Raw genomic sequence first — 22,883 nt, 5'->3', positions numbered from 1 at the left:
AATTTTAATCTTTAGTTTAATACAGATATTATTAGACTTTACTTTAACGGAAGTTTAATGCAAGCCTTAATTATCTGAAAACTTAAGTATATGTAATGTGAACGATTAGAGTTACAGTAAAAACATATGCTTATCCTGGTTTAGAATTTTCTAAAATTACAGTTTTTATATAGAAGTGATATATCTGCGTCGTTTCTTTTGAAAGTTTTGCCAAGAAAAACTTCACTCTGAATTACCTAAAGTATAGCCTGTTATATGTATTTCTCACGTTATCTCGTCAGTATAACGGAGTATTGGACTTCAAGGGTCTCTTGGACGTAAATAAATTTTTCATATCAGACAATGATTCATCTTTACGAAGATTTTTAAGGAAAACGAGGTTCATTTTATTTAATACAATGAAAAAAAAAATTTTAATAAATATATGTTTAAATAATACTAACTAAACATTTACTTACAGTACATAGATATTTACTCAATAAAAAAATGATATTTAAATTAGTAATTCGTACACGAAATAAGTATATATGTTTATATTTACTCATTATTAAATATTAATTAGTATTTAAACAAATATTTATTAAAATTTAGTACAATTTTTTTCAGCGTATCGTCAGCGTTTCAAACACCTCGCGTATGCGAGGATTCAGTTTTCGAATCTTATCTCCTTATCATATGTCTCGCTCGACGTCTGAAGTAGCACCGTGCTATAATTCTACTTCGTAGAAATGCAAAATTAGTAAAACACAGATGTAAGAAGATGCGTTAAACATCTAAGAATAAACTCCACGTTTTATGCGCCTTTTTTTAGAGGCATAACCGCCGTTATTTATTTCAAACTCGTTGTAAGCTCGTTTTCCGCCGAGCAAAATAATAAAGGATGGCATGTTAAAACCAGAACGCGAAAAATTCCTGAAATATACGCGCATGGGATCAAATAAATTATGCAATTTTTTTGTTAACGTACCGCTAAATGCGGCGGAGATAAGATGAATGCGATAAGTGTTAATGCGAGGAACGGTACACTCGATTCTAAACACTCGTTTGCGGGCGACTAATTACTGCAAAAGTAAGCTCTTGAAGCATTAACAGGTGTAGTTGTTGCAACACGTGCTGCACTGCTCGGTACTTGCAATCTAAGTTCTGTTGGATTTTAAATTCTGCATGTGTCGAACAATTGCGCCACTCTGTGTGTGTTGTGTGTGCGAGTGTAAATACTGTACTGAGAGAAAAATATATCGTATTTGTGACTATAATTAGAGGGTAAAATAATTATGATTAGGAGCATCATTTTTATAATTATTATTGCTGTAATGTTAGTAACAATAATCTTATGTATAGTTACAACATTTTATTAAATGTAATAATGCAAAATTTATTATATGCAAATATAATTTATAATATCATAAAACAGTTTACACACTGAGAGAAAAAATTATTGAAATAACCATTTTTTTCTCTTAGTGTGTAAACTGTTTTATATTATAAAATTTTTATCTGTACTGTAAATTTTTTGTAATAATAACATTTAATTATTAAATTAATTTTATAAAAACTAATTTCAACAATTTCAATAAAATTTTATTATTTGTAGATTAAAACTAATGATTTAATAAAACACTTTTTATATAATGATAATTACGTAATATAAAAGTTATTCTGAAGATAAAAATTAGAATCTCTTTCCAAACAATGGAGCAAACAGCAAATTGCAAAATGAATAACATTAATTGCGTTTACTTTCAATATACTTGCAAAATCGACAATTAACTTCAGCTAGAATGTAATCGATTCAGATTCTCTCGAGCGAAGGAAGAATATGTGTTACTTAACACTTTTAAAAACCACTTGTTCCAGATCTTTTAGATAGTCTTGCAGCAAACGTGCAAAGTTCGACCATCGTGGAAGATGCAAATCATGGGCTAATTGGAAATACTTTTGTGGAATTTTAATAAGAAGGCAATTTTAATGGGAGCATCTCTGCGGAAACGATGTATAATCGCTTTCTAAACGAGATTCATGAAAAGTTGAGTTTCTGCCAAATCGATGAAATTACAATCACAATTGCATTTGTGGGAAGAAAAATGGATATCGATTTCGATGCAGAGATAAAACATGCATCATAACGTTTTTTTAGATTTTATTTATTTTCTCAACTTCAGTAGATGGTTAATATTTTAAGTTTTCTTTTACCTTTTTCTATTTTTTTTTAAAGAACCCTTTAGAATTTATTTGTATCAGAATTTATTTGTATTAATTCTTTATTCATAAGTGATAATCAAAGTGAATGTATTCTCGCAGCAAATTTAGTTTTTTAGCTGTCTCATTCATATATTGATTAACTCCATAAAATATTACGAGATAAAAAAGATTATAATTTTAAAAAAATCATACTTAAAAAATTATGTTTCTATATTCAAACAGGATACGCAATAATAAGATAAGATCATCTTAAAGTTCAAAACTTTTGTGTGAAATGCCTTTCAGGCAGGATTATTTCCGTGTTAAATATTTCATGCATATCTAACATTGGCTATCTAGAGCATCGGAAATGAAACGTGTGCTCTTGTAGAAGTTGTATAGAACGGACCTCAAATATAACTGTGATGGCAATCATCGCATGATTCGTGCACACACACATTCAAACATGACGTACAATACGCTCAAGCTGAGGTTGCTAAAGAAACCCCTATTTTAAGCGACGCAGCTGTCACCAAGGGTAGTACGGGGTGGCACGTTTACAGAGGGGCGTGTACAGTGAGTCGTGACCGAAAGGCTTTGGTTGTCTGGCAAAATGAAGAAACTTCTATTTCGCGTACACTTAGAATCCATTGTCAGTCCATTCATCTTTAAGTGCTGTTTCATAGTTTAATTTGCTGTATGTTAACGAAGCAAAAGACATGTGTGATAAACGATACCCTAACAAGAGAAATTGGCTGCGTTCAGCAGAGAAAGCAGCTTTGCAACTGTTGTAAAATTCTTCAATATAATTAGTTCTTACTTTTGGTTCCTTATGAATCTAAATCGTATAAATCAATCATATTGAAAAATTTTACAACAGTTGCAAAGCTGCTTTCTCTGCTGAACACAGCCATTAAAGCCAGCATGTTTTGGATAGAAAGTGAAATTTTATTATAGATAGACAGACAAAAAATATAAGTATGTATGTTGGAAATAATTTGAACGCTAAAACAATAAATATATCCAACTATACTGGAAAAAGACTGATCTGCAGGTTACATTAATTGGAATTCTGATTTAAAATGAACACATCAGAATTTTCTGGTTAAATCTATAATAAAATTATAATTCTAGTTGCGTAATCAGAACACTGATCGGTATAAGTCCAGTTTCCATCAATGTAAGATTAATTTTAATCTCGGTTTACCTTACTGTGTGTTATTTTTTTCTAATTTTTTTCTAATTTTTAGAAAAAATGCTATTTGTAAATATGCAAAAAACAAAATAGATATAATTATATATAAAGAAAAGTTGCCGATACTGACATAGGTCTCCTAAAGTGATATCCCCTTATTTTTCGGAAACTAACACTATTGCACTTTACTAATACTAATAAAATCATGATCTGTTTAGCTAATTAAAAAGAAGTACAAACTTATAATTCGTAGGTTTGTGGCTTGTTTCTATATCAAATCAGCTAAAAATAAATTCTACAAATGCGAAAATAAAATTCTTACGATCTTCTTTTGCAAATTGTGAGGTTTAAATAATAGTGACTATATTATTGATAATATTACGTCATTTTAAATACTTGTAGTTTCCGAAATAAGTTTTATTTATATTATTTTTTCTCTTAGTCTTTTCATAATACGATTTTAAATTTAAAATTTGGGTGCAGCGTAAACCGACACACCTGTCCGTAAAACAGACTATGAGCTAACTTAATCTTTATAATGTTACTTTATAGTGTCAAATAAGTCTATTGGAGCTGAAGGCAATCGTGCATATATGGAACAACTCTAGAAAAACTATCGCATTACATGTTTGCATCTTGCAGAACAGCATAAAGTAAATATGCATATAATTCAATAAAAATGTTTTATAACGAAGTAAAATAATTCTGAAAAATCTTATATACATTCACTTATAGATACTTTAAACAGATAATTCCTGTAAAAGAAAAAGAATAGGAATACGTAGCATTACTGCCTACTGTGTCAGTTTTGGAGCCCATTTTTGCATAACTTACGAAAAACTTAATTGTTGCAAAATTGCAAACAGTATTATAAAAATTGTTTATACTATCTGATAGAAGACACTTTTTACTTTATATTTATGTTTTTGAAGTTGTATTTTTACTTTTTGTTTAAGAAATATTGTCTAAAACCAAAGTGGTATGTCGGTATCGGTGACCTTCCTCTAATTATAAGAAATATAGATTAAAATAAATATTTGTTTTTGGTATATATATGTATACATGCTTATTCGTATCTCTCATAATTATGTTATAATTACATTATGTTATTTCAATGTGTAACTTTTACAAGGAATTTCTTAGTTCGACAATTGGAGTACGACGAAAAAAAGAAAGCGTTTAGAGACCGAGCGCCTTGTACGGAGACAAGCAATTTTGTGGGTGCATTTCCCACGGATTCCGAACGGATGCCCAGATAATACATAACGGCCTCAATGGGGGCGAGGCACCGCAAAACGTTGCGCATTGCGTCTTACTGCACGCAGCTAGCTATATTGCAGTCGTCGGGGTGCATGACTCCCTCCTCACTGCAGTCTGCAGGTGGCCAACCAACCTCGGGTTTTCGGGTCGTACCACTTTGCGGATTTTCCGGTGTCAGGGATTCTTAAGAGGATTTTATCGATAAATTTCTCTCCTTCTCGCATTTTCCAATTGTATTGTATGGTTCTATATTTTGACCAGATACGCAAAAATTGAAGGATATATCTCTACGTAAATTTTTTTATCTCATTTAGTAAAGTTATAATAAAATAAAATAATGTAATTTATATAGCGACTTTTCTCGTTAGTACTAACAAAGATCTATACTCTCTACAATTATTTTTAAACAAAGTTCCTCTACAATTTTTAAAATTTTGGTTTTTAGTATTAAAAATACGATATTCTTTTTTTATTTTTATAAAAAACCGTAGAATTATGAAAAATGCTACTGGAACTGTCACTGTTTCTTTCATAATAGAATGTCGTGCTAGTAAAAAGTGGGATCTGTGAAGTTAGCACGACATTCTATTAGGGTTATTACACACAAAATGACATAAGTTGCATGACCACAGCATAAAGCTGGACTAATGAATACCCGACATAAAAACGCCATATTAATTTACATAAGACGCTCATTGGTCAAGCAGCTTTATGGCTGTGGTTATGCAGCTTATGTCATTTTGTGTGAGATGGTCCTTAATATAAAAAAAAAAAAATGACACATAATACACAAAATACAATATTACATATTTTATATTTTGTGTACATATACATATATATACACACATATATATATATATATATATATATATATATATCATTTAAAACAAAAAAAGTATTTACATATACGATATTTTAGTAATAAAATCTGAGTAATCTTGATATTTTGATTCTACAGTACAAAATAAAAAATTCGATGACGTGTGTGCGTGCGCGCGCGTGTGGAAGAACATTTTTTATTAAAATCAACCTTGTATAAAACTAGAATTACTCCTTAAAGGTATTAGAATTAAGCCTTAAGAAATGGACGAATCACAATCAATTATTCTCCTCGCATTCGACTTAGTTGGTTAATTTCTTACGGCTTAAGATTTAAAACTGCCTATTGTAGATCTGGACTTAAGCTTGCGTGTTTCTTCGAACGATCAATAAAAAAAAAAACCAGCAATGCGGGTACAGAAATGCATTTTTCGCTGCCAATTAAAGTGCAATTCTTGAATTATTTCAGGTATTATTAGACCGAAGTTTCATTAAAATGCATCAACAACGACAGCAGATGCGATCAGTCGTTTTAAGTGATGTAACACGCGATGGATTTTTCTTGCAACTTTCCAGATACAATGAATATCCGGTATCCCAGGCAGAAATTGCATGGCGTTATTTCTTGCCAAGTTTGAAATTGACTTTCCTAAATAAAAATGTCTACATATTTCAGTAAAATTTATAGCATTTCATTTTTTAAAATTTTCTATAACTGATAGAGTTTCTCTCTCAAGAATCACTTTCTTCCATTCTTCACTTCACGTTTTATTCCATAAGAAATTCTAAAATTCCCGCAATGTATTCCAAAAAGAGTTTAATTAAATATGAGAAATAGAGAATACATGGAGTGTCAACATTACATTTTCGTTATTAAAGTTAATAGTAATATTCTTATTTCAATCAAAGTCGTTTTAAATCATGATCTTTTTCGATGAAGACACCATCTGAAATTATCTCTTAAGCCATTATCATATATTGTCGAAAAAATGTCAAATTCATTTTTAACGTAGAAACTAGGAAAGTATTTCCATCCTAGTTTTAGTACACTTCGATATAATTAATAAAACTCTATCTGTAATAAATTCATGTTTCTTTGATTCCAGGACACCCTATTCCGTCTATTTGTCGCTCACCAAACATTCGGTATAACGTGCTTGAATTCGATTACGAAGCAACTAGCACGTGCATGAAAAGTCAATGGTAGTTCAGACATGTTACCGAGGATATTTGGCTACTAGCCAGTAAACTGAGAAACGAAACGAGCAAGTTTCACGGTCGAGATTGGAATCTAGAATGCAGACGCTTATTAAGAGAAGAGGCCGTGATCCCGTAGAGAGTTAACCTCGCGTGAATTTTCCACTATATTCTTATATAATTTAAAAAATAAAAATAGAAAAATGACATTTTGCAGGACCACATAATATTTGAGGTATTTTCAATAATTTTCGAGGGAATAACTGCGAACCACGATCACGCCAAACCATCGTCGTTTGCACGCGATATTTACGAAATCTTCATCGTCATTGTTCGCGATGGTCGGGAAATTGGGACAACCGTAGCCTCTGAGTGCGCAGCAGCGGTTTCTTCGCATTGCGTGGAAACATTTACGGTTTCACGACGCGAGAAGAATCGCGCGAGATCCTGATCTCGCCCTTGCGCTCGCGAAAGCGGCGCTTTGACCGATGCGTTGCATCGCGCAGCGTCTCGACTGTCTCGAGATTCAGTAGAACGTTGGCGGAGAAAATATTTTCGTTTACGTCGAGACGTTTATTTATCCCGAAGGCGCGGGAATACCAACTGCGAAGGTCTTGTTCACATAAACACGTCCCGCGTCGATTTATACATGTCCCATTCCTCTTTTCTACTCCTTTATTCTTTTTAAACTACTTTAGATTTGTTTTGCCACTTTTATGCTCCTTTGTTTATATTCTATCTTATAAATGTAATGATTTAGAGTATGTTTGTTTTTTTATACTTACATGCTGTGAATTTTATTTTATCTTTATTGCTTATTTCACGCGGGAGAAAAAACAAAGCTTGCAGCGAGCTTAAAAAAAACAAATGCATTCCTAATAAACGCAATTATTTCTTTTAATATTTTTTTTCTTTAATTTTTGATAGACATAACGCCTTATTTTTTGCGTGTGTTTTTAGGCATTATATTTGCATATTACACTTGTAAATTATCCCTGTCAACTTTTATGCAGGTAATAATTTATTATTATTATATTTAACGATTCAATGAACGATGATGAGTCAGAGCTTAGAGGAGAAAGGTGTTTTTTTTTTAGGGGTTTGTCTAGAAATAACCACCCGTCGGCGATGAAGTGCACTTACTTTAAAGTGCAATCAGGAGTGCAAGCGAGGCACATATGGTAGAAAAGCTCGGGTATGTAAGCTTGCACGAAATCGTTACCACGTGTTGTTATCCGTGGTCGACGCACGTTCGAAGCTCGTAAAAAAGGCAAGAATTGAGTTGGTTCGAGCATGTTACATTCCATTGAGCGTAAACAATCCACGTCCGGAACGCGGTTGACTTTAACGAACTATCTAAGGGATCTTCTTCCCTAATCCGTGAATTTTTCAACCACGGAGAAATGTATATCGATCGTTGGATCGATTGCCTACTTTAATCCCGGAAGCGTAATTTCCCTTCGCATTGAGTAATAAGACGGTAATGACGGAAATGAGTTTACAAACTAATGTCTGTCGCACGTAAGAATTCTTCCGACTTATGCATAAAGAAGATGAATAGATAAAAAGAAAATATAGGTATGTGATAAAATGATACTAAATGATCGATATTCATAATCCGTTTTTATTTTAAAACAGTTCTTCATTTTCTTAATTTATGATTAGATTGAATCTGATAATAATGTAAAAGTTGCATTTTTCTAGCTATGATTAATCACTAAACTGATTAGTGGATTGTAGTGGTAACTTTTAAAATAGTAACTTCCGAAATGGTTTTGTAGTGATACAATTATCACTACAAAATCATCAATTTAATGATTAACCGTAGCTAAAAAAATACTACTTTCACATTATCATTATCAAATTAAAAATGAGATCAAGTCTAAATCACAAGTTAATCAGAAAATAAAAAACAGGACCTGAGATTATCTTAAGTAATGTCTTAAGATGCTAAGGCTCTCTCTATGATTGATTTATGACATCTTAAGATTACAACTTAAAATAATCTTAAATATAATAACCAACTATGAATACCAGCTGATGTCTGTTTTTTCATAAATACACATGTTTCATTTACTCGTCCGCGCGCTTCCCTTCCTCGCATCCACGTTGTCGATTACGGCACATCCCCTCTACGGTGATTAATAGCTAAAGGTGCATCGTTGCGAGAAATTGCAAGTCGCTCGTATGCGAAGTATCGCCCCGTCCTGTTATCGCAACGGTGCCGGCCGAGCGTTTAAAAACCGCATGTTCAACGAGGCATAAGTCCGAATTAGCACACAGCCACATGCAGATTCCCACCGAAGATACGTTCCCATAGGCAAACTCCGTTGTCTATCCCTATCGCGCATCCCGTTGTCCTGCAAAACCCTCCGTAATTACGAGTTCTCCACAAACCTTTCTTCTCTCCATACTCACTCATTCCTAATTATCTTCCTCTTTCAACATTTTAAGTTCGCATTTATATCATTTATATCATTTATCATTATTATCATTAACGCTTTCATTATTTTCTGCCTTTCCATCTTGTATCTTTTTGTACTTAGAAAACCCGAGAACATTAACGATCGTATCTAAACGTAATTGCAGGTTCTTGAACGGTATTTCGTCTGTTCCTAAGTTTTCGAGGGACACTTCCGGGTTAAGGGAAGAAAAACTGTTGTCCGAGAGTCTCTTGGGATAGGAGGGAAGTTTAAGGAACACCAAGAGGTTCTTCCACGCGTTAGCACGCGCTTCGGTTCACGAGGTTCAAATTAGCGCCGCAAAGTGCATTCACGACGCGCCACACCGTAAAGTTTTCGGGGTCCTGTCCCCGATGCGGATGCACTCCCCTCCTCCAGGATTTTGTTATGCACGAGCGAGTGCACCGGCGCGGGCGGGAGGATGCTCCTGTTTCGAAGTTCAGTGAACAATCTGGGATGAAATGAACGGGGACAGCTGTCGGATGTACCATGTGCGACATGTATACGTAAGTCGGGAACCTGTGCAAGTTGCCTGCTGCAACACGGATGCAAGGACGCTTCTTTAAAGGGGGGTCCTTTAACGCGTCCGATTACACGCACAAGGCACACCAATATCCCCTTATCCCTTTTCTGTCGTTCTGGAGAAAGAAAAAAAATATATAAAACTTTTTACTGTAGGGGTTTGAATTGATCCGAGGCTTAATTGTGTTCAGCAGAAAAAGCTTTGCAACTGTTATAAGCTTCTTTAATATGATTGGTTTTTGCTTTAATGTTTCATTGGATCCAAATGTAAAAATCATACTGAAAAAAATTTCTGGTTGAAAATGGACAAATAAGAATTCTCTCTCTCTCTCTCTCTCTCTCTCTCTCTCTCTCTCTCTCTCTCGTTAAATTTATTAGAATTCTAGTTGAGATAGCTGGAATTCTGGTTGATATAATATTTCTGGAAAAATCTATTAGAATTCTTATTTTTACCAGAATAATTATATCAACCAAAATTCTAGTTATTTCAACTAGAATTCTAGTAGATTTAACAAGAAAATTCTGATTCGTCTATTCCACAAGAATTACTGTTTAATCCAATCAGACCAATTTTCTCAGTGCAATCATATTAAAGAATCTTACAATTGCAAAGTTGCTGAACGCAGCCATTGATTAACAGAAAAGTGCTATGAATTCGTCAATCATATGAAAAGAACAATTTTATTAACATTTAAAAATTTCGCTATAAATACAAATCTGAAACGTAAGTTTTGTTGGACTGTCGAAGTAATTATGTAGGATACTCAAACTGATTGTTAGAATCAAAATTTTTTGTAGTATTGTTCATCATGTTCGAGCTTTCTACATAATTATTTTGACGGTTCAGCAAAATTATTTTTAAATCTGTATTTACCTAAATTTTTAGATACTTTAGTAAAATTGTTCTTTGTGCAGAAATTAAAGCATGTTACGTCATTAATCGACCTCGAGTCAATTCAAACCTACTGCTAGTTGAAAATGCTAATGTCTAATCTATAATAATCGTAAGCCATAAAAATTGAGCAATCGTAGTCCAATGTAAGGAGAATAATCGTCGTCTACAATCGATTAATTTTTACGACTTGTAGTTATTATAAGTTGCGTTCAGCAGAATGTTTATTTTGCAACTGTTGGAAGTTTTCTTCGCACTGCGCTGATTGGATTATACTTTTAGGTCTAGAAAAATAATCCTATCTCAGCGAAGAAAACTTCCAACAGTTGCAAAATAAACATTCTGTTGAACGCAACCATAATGTAGGCACGATAGTTTCAATCATTTCTCAGCAGAAGAACGACAGAGTTGCATGTACATATACACGTTATTACAAAAACATGGAGGGCTCTTCGATAAAAAGTAAACAGGGTAGAATTTCCATTTATTTGCCTAGTTGGCGGTGGTTGTAAATCGTACTAAACAGAATCCAGCGGTTGTGGAGCGCGATGCACACTTGAAAAACGATCCATGACCCGGCTCCGTGACTTTATTTCTGGCCGTGCGTAGCCGTGCGTGCAGCACGCGTGCAGCCAGACGGTCACGCGGCGACCGTAAGTCGTATTATACGAGAGAGGGTCTCCGGGCGGCCTATTTTACGGCCTTGAAGAAATCTTGCCTTACCTCGTCACCGTGACTGGGCGCTGTGTGAATGTATCGTGTGGAGAACAAAAGCGCATCTACGAAGTGCGAACGACATCATGCCGTATGCATTCTTTTTCTTTTCTTACATCACACTGTACGACGTCCAAGGCTAATATTCCTCGTTCGTCAAAGTCGCAACATCAAGACATTCTTGGTATTTGTACGTGTTTGATGAAGTAGCTACGAAAAAGAGATTGCAAAGATGTGATAAGTAAAGAATAATCTGACTCTCTTAACATCATTTTTATACGTTGATTATCCACAATTATAATTAAAATAAATCATAAAAATAGATGTTAATTGAAAATCGATGGAGAAATGTATAAATAAGCGAAAGAAGCCATATTTGGTCAAAATTCTTATGTCTAATATTTTGGTGTGAATTTGCTTTAACTGGAAGTTCACACAATAAAATTATTACCAAAATCCTCTTTGACTGAATATATATGAATCTTCTTCGCTCATTTAAGAGAGAAGAAATATATGAATTGACAAGAGATTCGGAATTACTGAAAGACCTCAGATTGGGTCAAGTTACATCCCGAAGAGCGTGCAGTTTCTCACAGTCCTTTCCTTCGCGTGACGTCCTTCGTCTTCTGCCCGTCTTCCTCCCTTGCTCTTATTGCAGATCTTGTTCTCGCCGCGAAGGAAACTCGTCTTGTGAAAAGACGTACAAATCGCTCGAAGGTACGCCAGCGATCGCGCGAACGATTTAGCGTATCCACGCTAATTCCTCTCGCGCAAAACAGGAAACCGCGGTCAGGTGGTAGAACGGATGGAAATCGAGAGGAGAAAGAAGTTGAACGAGTCTCAAGATACACTCGATGTATCCAAGTACTACGCAATTTAAATGATAATGAATTCCGTCCATTTGCATTACGTAGATTAGGGCATAACAGCTATTCTATATGAAATTAGAAAAATTAAATGTATAAAAGCATATAAATATTTTTAATGTTTACACCGAGAAAAATGGTTTGATTGGATTAAATAGTAATTCTGGTGGAAAACGGACAAAACAGAAATCTTTGGAATTCTAAATCTATTAGAATTCTAGTTGTGATAACTATAGAATTCTGATTGATATAATTATTTTGGTAAAAATAAGAATTCTAGTAGATTTTATTAAAAATATGGTTTCGACCAGAATTCAGGTTAAGTTATTTTTCTCAACTAGAAAACTCTAATAAATTTAACCAGAAAATTCTAATTCGTCCATTTTTAACCAGAAATTTTTTTTAATATTTTAAAAAACAATAAACATTTTTTAATGACTAAATAATAGTCATTCACGTTATTTTACAGAATATATATGTGTTATTTCATTGTCAAAGTTGATTTTATATTATGCCACTACCACTAAATTCTTTGAAGTGAATCTCACTCCAAGAGTGAAATCGCACTCCAAAAAATTTAGAAAGGCATTTATATACTTTATACTTATTCGATGACATCATCTTCTTTCATTAAAGTAATAAAAGTTGTTACATTATAATTTGCGCATCTTTTACCGCGCTGTACTCTCATTATCCCTTATTTTTTGCTTTATCGTTGTTTTTTATACACTTTGTATTAAAGCAGCCCTTAATGTGCATGTACTAATCCAGCGTGGTGCGAACGACCGAATTCACCATAAGTCTTCGTTTATTTTGAGAGATTTCCCACCTGTTCCACCGTATAAATCCTTCATATTGTCCGCTCGTGGCTCAGAACGAAACGGAAAGGAATGAAGTCACTCGGTAGAGAATTCGCTTACGTAAATCGCGGAAACATCAAGAAACACCTGATTTTCATTTCACGAAGGCGCATCGCGCGCAAGAGTCATCCAAGCCGCAATGTGAATTGCGCCTTGGTGAGAGTGACGCAACGGTCAATGATTAATCTCGAAGAATGCAGCGTGTCGCGGAATAGACAATCCGTGTTACGCTACGCCGTCTCAAATGTCCTTTCGCACTCGTGCTCAGGTGAGCGAGAATTTCCGTTACCGATAAGGACCTTGATTCGAGGTACGTTGCGCAAGCTGCAAATTGACTCGAAATAACCATAGCGTGTGCAACGTGCGCGTCGCTCCGTTCACCGATATTTTCACTTTTCATCGCGATTCCGCCGTATGGTCAACGGCGGAACAAAGGAAATATAGCGGTGGAAATATATAGCGGACACGCGAGCAAAAGAGAACAGGAGAAAAGAAGAGGTACGTGGGAGATGAAGTGCACGCCGGAGAAACGGCGCGGGATGCACTTGCTTCGAGTCACGCTGGGAAATGTCACGAGCGAATAATGGACGTGGAGACACGTAATTTGCTTCTCCGTAGGCGTGACAGAAACGGAAAGTCAAGTTTCGCAATTTTTCCACCGTATGTACACTCGGCGAAGGTATTACGTTTTATTTTATTATTACGCGGAAAGTGTTTACGCCGTGATGTTGCGTATTCTGTACGCAAGAGATTGATCGTCCTGCATTAATCTCTTCCTCTCATTATTAAGTCCGATTTCATAAATGTAAGATTAACTGTATACCTATCCTGGCGAAAATTTTTCTCATAATTTTTATACGAATTGAAACATTTTTCAGAAATACTCGGAAATATTCGGAAAGTTTACATCTTCTTTCAGAATTTTTCATACAAGTGAATTCTGAAATATTCAGAAATTTCTCATCGCATAATTAAAAAAAAATATTTTAAAATTTTTTAGATTTTATAACATTTCATCAGAAATTATACTTAGAAAAAATCTTAGAAATCTTACGATATTTTATAATTAAACATATACGAAAAATTCTAAGAAAAGACGTAAATTTTCTGAGAAGTGTTTCAATTCGTATAAAAAAATGTGAGAAAGTTATAAAATGATATAGAAATTCTGAAAAATTATAGGGAAAACTTTGAGAAAAATTTTCACCAGGTTAATCTCGATTCAATTTATACTTTCCAATTATAAAATTGGAAAAAAATGAGTAAGTTGAATTGAGATTAAAATTAATCTTACACTTGTGAAGTCGGGCTTAAATCTTCTTCTTGCTAATTTTGTTAAATCTCAAACCGTGTTATTAATTATCTAAATATTACAAAAAATTACATTAAAATGCAAAAACAAGTAATTTTGTAACACGGCAATACGAGAGTAAAAAAACGGGTCTGCATCTCCGCACGGTAATTTGCTGGCGAACGCAATTGCCACGCTCGGCACGATATCGGAATGAGCTGTGGAAATGTAACATTGGCGAGCTACCAAAAAACAATTTGCCGCGAAAGCGGGAACGACTGGAGGACTCGTTGCCATCATTCGCAACGGTGGAAATCCGAGAAATATGCGTGCCTTACAAGAAATAAATATGAGAAATTGCTGCAAATCAACCGAGTCGCGAATGTACGATACGCGAATATGGAACTTCTCTGCTGTATCGTAGAAACTCCTATTTATGACGCCAAGAGAGCACAAGTACCCAGCAGGCATAAGAGAATAAAACCGAGAAGAAGTTACAGAGAGAGAACACGAAGAAGGAGAAGACGAAGACGAAGACGAAGACGAAGAAGAAGAAGCCATGAAAGACGAGAAAACCTTGCCGAGGAAAGGGAGGGAGCGGTCAGTGGCCCCTGTGCACCAGCTACCGCGTCCTCATGCATCGCCTCGCGTTGACGAGTTCTACGGCGAATAATAATGGGAAATTACGGAGAGGCGTACGGTGACGACTTGAGGCCTGCTGCTTTTTGTCGTTGCCAGAGATAAGACCTGCGACTACGGTAACGAGGTCGAGACAATAGCGGTCCCGAAGCGGCGCGGCCGCGCGGCGCAGGTTCCCTCGGTTGCCCCGGCATTCTGAGCGTTCCAACTTTCCTTCGAGAGGCCGACGCGCAAAGGAGGGGTGAAGAATTTACTGTAATGATCGAGAGACGGTGGGTCAAAGATTCGAAGATCTTCCGGCTTGCATCCGATACCTCTTGTGAGAGAAATCTTTTTTTCTTTTTTCCTTTTTTCATGCACTGACAGAAATGTTTGATACGAACAACCATGTGAATTATCAAAATTTTGTTTCATATCAAACATTTCCCTCAGTAGGTACACGAAAAAAAAAAGAAGAGAAATTTCTCTTCCAGATGGAAGCCGGAAGATCTTCGAATTTCATTCGTCCTTTCTTTTATCCATCTACATGGAGAAAAATAATTTAGAGATGGATACCTTACAAGACTAGTCAAAATATTATGGCTATTTTTTACCGAATTTGTGATAAATTTTATTTGCCTAAAAGTAAAAATACCGGAGATTTAAAATAAAAAATACATTATAATTATAGTACATCATTTCTAGTGATTATTATCTTATAGTAAGATAAGTTATACTTTCAGTAAAGTAAATTATACTTACAGTAAAGTAAATCGTACTATTTTCAAAACTGACGAGCACAGACAGAACCGACAGAACTCTCAGAACTTTTATATTTTACTATGCAGTAAAGTAAATTTTGTCAATGCTAAAGAAAAAATTTTTGTCGATAAAGTAAGAATGATTGTCATACGACATTTACCAGAAATGTAAAGAAAGTTTTATATAATTAGGCACGTATCCCTATATGAATTTGATAATTCCATAAAGTTTACTAGAACTCTAATGTATAATACTGTACATTTTTCTCCGTGTAGTTGTCTGCATTTAATAAAAAAAATTTGACGGTCAATGACAATGTTTGTCTCTATATTATTCGATTCTTTTTCTTTTTGAGTGTAATAGAACAACGCACTCTTCTGAAGTATTGCATTTCCGCTTATTTACTTTTCTGTCTGCTATTACATTCTGATATCCTGGTAAGAAAGTTTGATGCTCCAATACGTTTCAATCGGCAAAAAGGATTTCACGGACAGGAAGAAAAATGGAGAAAACAGACCAGGCTTCAACGAGAAAGGAGACGGACAGTATCAAACGTAGCGAGGATTCCGCGGCACGACGGACAGGAAAATGACGGTAATGAAGATGACGCGGTCATGGAACAATAAAAGCAAAAGGTAGCCGGCACATCCGGTCGGAATGGCAGCTCAGGGGTCCGAGAGGATAACGGCCTAAGGCCACTCGGGACCGGTAAAGGCCGCAAACTACGGTCTCTGTCGTTTGCCGAGTTTTTACTGTCGCAACTCGCAGAAATCGTTGCGTCGTGCCAATGATGTACCATCGGCGACATTACGCTCAACTGTGCTGCAATAAAAATATTGTACAGAGCACCTCTCGCAAAATGCACTCTTTTCGAACTAGAGAATTATTTCACCGAGTTTGAGATGACTTTATAAAAAGGCCTTTATAACAATAATGTTCACGTTTTCCGGGATATACTTAAACAATTGAAAAATGTACCACTGTTCAAAAGCCAAGCTCCAGCAAGAGAAACAAACATTTTCGGTTTGTTCCGAGAATAGATTTTATTACTTTAATGGAATTTTAGTTCGATTTATTTGCAAAGATAGATACTATTAAAAATTGAAAAATTATCTGTATGTGTGATGTAAAAGTAAATTACTAGATTTGTACTACACAGAATGTAGGATTTCTAGTAATTTATTGAAACAGCAATTCAGAAAAAATGTAATATCTTTTTTCGACATTTCCATTAAGAAAAGATCAATTTAAAAAGAAAATATTCGCAGATGAATGAATGGTCTCTTGCTTTTTAAGCCCTTTTTGAAACTCGTCGGTTTTATGAATGACTAATCCAGGAAGTCTTTCTTCCCGGATTCGCACTCGATAGTCCTACCTAGTCGAAGAAAAGCACACTCGCTCGATGGAGTAAGTAGAAGGCTATAGAAAATGGTGGGAGCTATTCTATGAGTGAGGGAGCAGAGGGACTTGTCGAGGACCAGGTAAAAGCCCTTGTTCTCCATTGTGCCACGGTAGAGCTGACGCCAGTGATAGATACCTTTCCTAGTACATACGCCGTATACACGCAGGTACGTGTATAAGGTTACTACTACTAATGTTCTCTGTCTTCCACACGCAGGTAAAACGCAAGCCCTTTTTATATCGGCCAAACGTGCGGCAAACCGGCTCTCATTTTCTTCCACGAAGTCTACCAGCAGATAACGATAGCGCGATGGCATGGCAACCAATGTAATGTCTCATTTCATTATTTTTTCTTATTTTCTTATACCATTATACTGTTATTACGCTGTTAAAGATGGTTATAATATTTCAATGTTTTACGACAAAAGGAAATCTGTCCCATAAATTTTAATTTGTACTTAAGATTATTATTATTTGTAGCCATCTGCTGTAAATCTAATAACAGATATTTTGCGGCTTCCTATATGTAACTGCTACGAATACTGTCGAGTAAGACAGTCTCTCTTATAGAAAGTTATCGCTCGATTTTTATGGAAAAAAATAGAAACGCGCGATTTGGTAGAAAAGTACGAGACCCCTCAGCGTCGTGGTTCTTATCTCCCTTTATCTGCCAGTCTACTGGTATCAATGCTCAACGTTGTCCAAAGGAAATTTAATCAATGGAGGGGCCTGTCCTCATTACGGAGTTGCGCGTAGCATAAGCTGAAATGAAAAGCAAGATTGTTTGATTTTTTCTTTCTTTCTTTTGTATCTTCTCTAGAAAAATTGAAACGGTGACCTTTAAGTTAAGACCGGAATGAAAAGATTCACTCTAACTGCGCGCCGAATTGTTCGAATGATTTGAAGTAGAGGTTTAAGTTCGGATAATGTAATTAAAAAATGGAACTCTATTCATAATTGACCGAATGTCTGAAGATTCGACTGTTCAAAAAGCTCGAGATAAATTCGAGAGCAACTCAATAAAGATTCGGAGATACAGTTAATTATTCGCAGACGGGAACGATTAGGAAATTTGTTTGTTCCTTTCTCGTAATATAATCAGAATAATTAACTATTAGTTGATATAAATGAATATATGAGATAAAGATCTTATTTAAGGCGGGTTTTAGTGCCTAATAATTTTTTGTGTAAATTTTTACAACGCCCAGTTCAAGCAAATTCCGATTATTTGATTCGAAACGTAGTCCTAGATTGAAGCTGGAATAATATCACAAGTTAAATTGATAAGCAATTTAATATTGCTGATGTTAATAAACATATTTAAAACATCTGTAAAGAATTTATTGCGAAAAATAACATCTCAGTCGGAATTCAAACTTTTTTCCTCAAGACGCCCGCACGGAATAAGAAAGAACCAGGTTTGAATCCTGACTGAAGTGATATTTTTCGCAATAAATTCTTTACGGTGTTTTAAATGTGCTCATTAGCATCAGTAGCATTAAATTACTCGTCAATTTAATTTGTAATTACACAATTAGTCTAGGATTATGTTTTAAGACCGAATATGGTCCTTTTTACTTAATATTAATTATTAATTATTACTTTGCCTTTTTGTTTAAATCCAAGTTCGAATTGCTGTTGATGCAGTAGATATACATGATATATGTTCAATATTCATCGGGGAAATATATTTTGTATTCACACGTCCGATTTTTTGGTCACACACTTCTGTCATACTAAACGCAAGAGGAAACGTAAAAAATGAATAGAAAGGGTTAATTTGGAATTGTCCCCATGCGCGGCACGTGCTCATGGCCATTGGGCCTCCCCCTGCCATCTCCCTGCAAATGAGACGAGAGGTCAATGGTTTAACTTCGTTCGCACAATTGGTCTGGATTAACGTCGTAATAAATCTCAATTAGGGTCGCTCCTACGCCGCACACTTGACCGCCCTGGGGAAGATCTCGCAGATTTTTCCCCCCGGCGTGTACGATCCGCCAGGGGTTTCGAACGCCGCAGGACGGCATTTATTGAGAAGTAATCACCGTGCGAGGCGCGTGCGACGCGTTTGCATACAGTTATTTATGCGTTTACGTAAGCTAAATTATCTTTCCATACATAAATCTCGATCCCTTTTAGCAAATATCATTCCTCTTCACCAGATAAACAGATAGCTAGATAAATTAAACCGCGTCGTTCAGTTTAATAACGTTAATCATCGCGGTTAATAATACCTTATTCTTTTATTTAACTGTGTCATTTAAAATTCCTTTCTTCAATAAATAAACATCAAATAATTTCAAAATTTCCGCGTAGAGATTTAATAAAATTATTCGAGTCATACAGATTTCTCGAAGTTGCTCTTTGATCTCTTCTAACATCGAGCCTTTGTGTTTCTTTGGGTTTCTTGATTAATAAATCTCGGATAGAACGTTGTAAACTACTAGAAGAGATAAAATTCTCTATCTGTCTTTCGTTCATTCTCTCCTTTTTTTTCTATTAACTATCAATTATATTTACATATATCATAGTACCATCGCGCGTACGCCACTTGAGAATCTCTCGAAATTTATCCAACATGAAGCGATAGATGCTCGATATTCAAATTAATTCATTGACCTAAGTTGTGAATTTTCTTCTCTCCCCTCCCTTTTCCCTCTTTTATACTCTTTTTTGTTTCTTTAATATTCTTTCCCGTTTCAATGAAAACATTCGAAGATCTTTGTAAACAACATTTCACGAAGAATTCACAGAATTATCCGGCGTCTACTCTCCCAACAGTTTTTTAGCTGCTTGCGAAATAATCCATTTCTACAATTGTAGATTAACTTTAATCTCGATTTAACTTATTTTTTACATTTTTCTAGATCTAAAAATTAGAGAAAGAATAGAGTTAATTAATAGATAAATCTATGTTGGTAAAAAAGGACCGTTATATCTATATTTCTACCAACCTAAATTAATTTTAATCTCGGTTTAATTCACTTTTCATCTTTTTCTAGTTCTAAGAATTAGAAAAAGATGAAGAGCAAGCTAAATCGAAATTAAAGTCAACCTACGTTGATAAAACGTAGAAACGAGCAATAGATAACTTCGACTAAACTTCGATTGACTTAAGTGAAAATTGCGCTCTTGCAATTTCTATAATTATATAATTATATATTTCTATAATTATAATACATGTCTTAATCTAATCATTCTTCCCACGTGTTAAACGACAAAATAGATAGATGTATCTACATAATAAAATAACGCAAATTAGCAATAAAAGTTAATCGCCAAGTAGATTAAAGTTATCTGCCCAGCAAGTTTTGTACCTGTTACGGTAAAATTCTTATTATCGCAAACATGTAATAAAATCAAATAAAACATTGTGCTCTCTAAAACTTACACTGAATTTCATTCTGAAGAGTGAAATTCACTTTTATACCTATTTCTACCAATACAGATCAATTTTAATCGTGATTCAACTTACTCTTCATCCTTTTCTAATTCTTAGGCCCAGTTCCACAACTCACGATTAATTCTTAACCGAGGTTCAACTTGTTTCTCATCTATTCTGGAATTGGAAAGAGACAATGAATAAGTTGAACTTCGGTAAAGAGTTAACCATGAGTTGTGGAACTAGGCCTTAGAATTAGAAAAAGATGGAGAGTTAGTGAAACCGAGATTAAAATTAAACTACGTTGGTGGAAATAGGCATAAACGATTGAAAACTGATGCCCATTTCCACCAACATAGATTAACTTCAATCTCGATTCAACTTTATCTTTATCTAATTCCAAAGATCAGAAAAAGACGACGAGCAAGTTGAACCGAAATTAAAGTTAATCTACGTTAGTGGAAATGAAATGGGCATGAGCCATTCTTTTTAAAGACTAGCACAACTTTTACTCGTTAGTTCTCCAGTTCCACACACAACTCACGGTTAACTTTTAACCGAGGTTCAATTTCTTTCTCATCTCTTTCCAATTCTAAATTTGGAAAGAAACAATGAATAAGTTGAACCTCGGTTAAGAGTTAACCGTCAGTTGTGGAACTGGTCCTTAGAATGAGATTCTAGTGCAAAGAATTTAGAGAGTACAATGAAAACAGTGACGATTTACCGGTGGCGCAGATGCCGCCGATGATCCAGACGAGGCAGACACCGGCGAGAAGGCCGCGCGTCCTCGCGGAGGTCGCCGCCGGCCGCTGCTCCATCCTCTTGCCTCGCCGTTGCGCGCGACGTTGACCTCACTCCCTAGCTCCCCTTCTCCCCCTCCCCCTCCTCCGTCTTCGTCCGTCGTCTTCTTCTCCACCGTCGTAGCCTGCCTCCTTCGCTCGCAGCCGCCGCGTGTAAGAGGCTCCGGAAGCGTACGGGCTACGCCAATCGCGGCGATTCGCGCCGCGTCCTCGTCACACGCACACTCGCGACTCGCATTCCGCGATGCTCCCTCCGTTCCTTCTCGGTCACGTTCGAAGGAAGCGCGAGGCGTACAAACGTCCGCTCAAGGTCCTTAAGCTCCACTATCGCTGGATATTAGCCGCTGGAATAAACCTTCAATTACTACGAAGATTAAAGTCAGCCTTCCTTCTTCTTTTTCTTCTTCTTTTTTCTTCTCTTTTTTTCCAATGTGGATTTCTGACCCGCAAAGGTCACAGTACTATAAAAATCCAATGATCCAGGGAATTTAAGAAGAAGAATTGCACTCAAAGTAGTTGAACTCGCATCCTTCTCACTTGACAAGATCCGGGACGAGCGGGGAAACGGTTTGTATTCCCCGCGGAGGAAAAGGAGAAACGAAACGTCAGAGATGCAAAAGGCGTAGCCGTTACCGAAAATCGCGTCCCCGCGAATGTATTTCGTTCGAACGGTCGCTCGTTCACCGAGCCGACTTCTTCGTGTTTCTCTTTAAAGACGGGCTCGCTCCTCGCAATCTCGTGCCCTTCTTCTCCCTCTCTCGCTTCTTCCCACGCTCTTCTCTCTTCCACGCGAGAACTGACGTCCGTGAGGGAATCCACAGGAATTAACGATGGGAGGGACCCACATCGATCGAGATCGATCGTCCTCACCGTCGTTCCCGCTCGCTTTTAATTGTAAATCAAATGTAAAACCGCCGTTCAACCGACGATCGCAGACTCGGCCGAGACGTAGTCGACCGCGTTCAGTTTTCACTCTCGCTTCTCACTCGACGACGCGACGCGTTTGAACTCGCCGCGGAAGATCTCGCGTAAAACGCACACGCGGTATCTCCAAGTGTCGTCAACAGTAAAAAAGTTCGCGCGACGGCGAATTCTTCCCCGCCACCCACGGTCTTCCTCCCCGCGGGAGGGAAGGTAAACGCGAAGGCGACGCGGACGCTCGCGCACGTTCACCTGGTAACACCTGGCAACACCTGGTGAAGGTGTACACAACACCGTTGAAATCCGCTCGCGAAGAAGTTCGTGGGGGATGTCGAACCAGACGCCGAGGAACGCGGAGGAAACGCTTGATCGCGATCCACTACCTCTTATCGCGGTGAGAAGATTGGACCGACTTCGGGGCGCCGTTCAAATTGGTCCAAGTTCCGTTGCAGTCGACGCGCTCGCACCGCGTCGCTCGGCAAACGCGTTCGCACGACAAGCGAAGGAGCGTCAACGCCGTCGACTTGAAATCGCGTGCACGCGCATGCCCGTCGCAGGCGCTACTGACCGGCCAATCGTTGTCGAGTATTCGCTCGCGCTCTCGCTCGCCCGCGTTCGGCAACGCATCGGCGAGCGGACGGTGCCGCGCCGCATAGCGTGATAGCGGCCAATCAGGCGCCGACGCGGCTAGGGAATTTCGAGTTCCCGCTGATTCTTGCGGTGTGCCACTTGTTGAATGC

At 36.6% G+C, this 22,883-nt stretch overlaps 1 protein-coding gene across 4 annotated transcripts in view; it reads right to left on the bottom strand.

Annotated features, from left to right (window-relative positions):
* Positions 1 to 22,681, bottom strand: part of sdk (sidekick cell adhesion molecule) — a 41,399-nt gene extending 18,718 nt beyond the window's left edge. For all 4 annotated transcript variants that reach the window (XM_018505656.1, XM_018505658.1, XM_018505659.1 and 1 more), the window contains exon 1: positions 21,147 to 22,681. In XM_018505656.1, the coding sequence (XP_018361158.1) occupies positions 21,147 to 21,240 (94 nt within the window). In that variant the 5' untranslated portion in view covers positions 21,241 to 22,681. The remainder of the gene's footprint in view (positions 1 to 21,146) is intronic.
* Positions 22,682 to 22,883: the final 202 nt, after the last annotated feature.

Source organism: Trachymyrmex cornetzi, unplaced genomic scaffold (assembly GCF_001594075.2).
Source record: "Trachymyrmex cornetzi isolate Tcor2-1 unplaced genomic scaffold, Tcor1.1 scaffold21, whole genome shotgun sequence".
NCBI lineage: Eukaryota > Metazoa > Arthropoda > Insecta > Hymenoptera > Formicidae > Trachymyrmex > Trachymyrmex cornetzi.
Note: the sequence above shows the minus strand (reverse complement) of the source record. Positions and strands in the feature narration are given on the sequence as shown.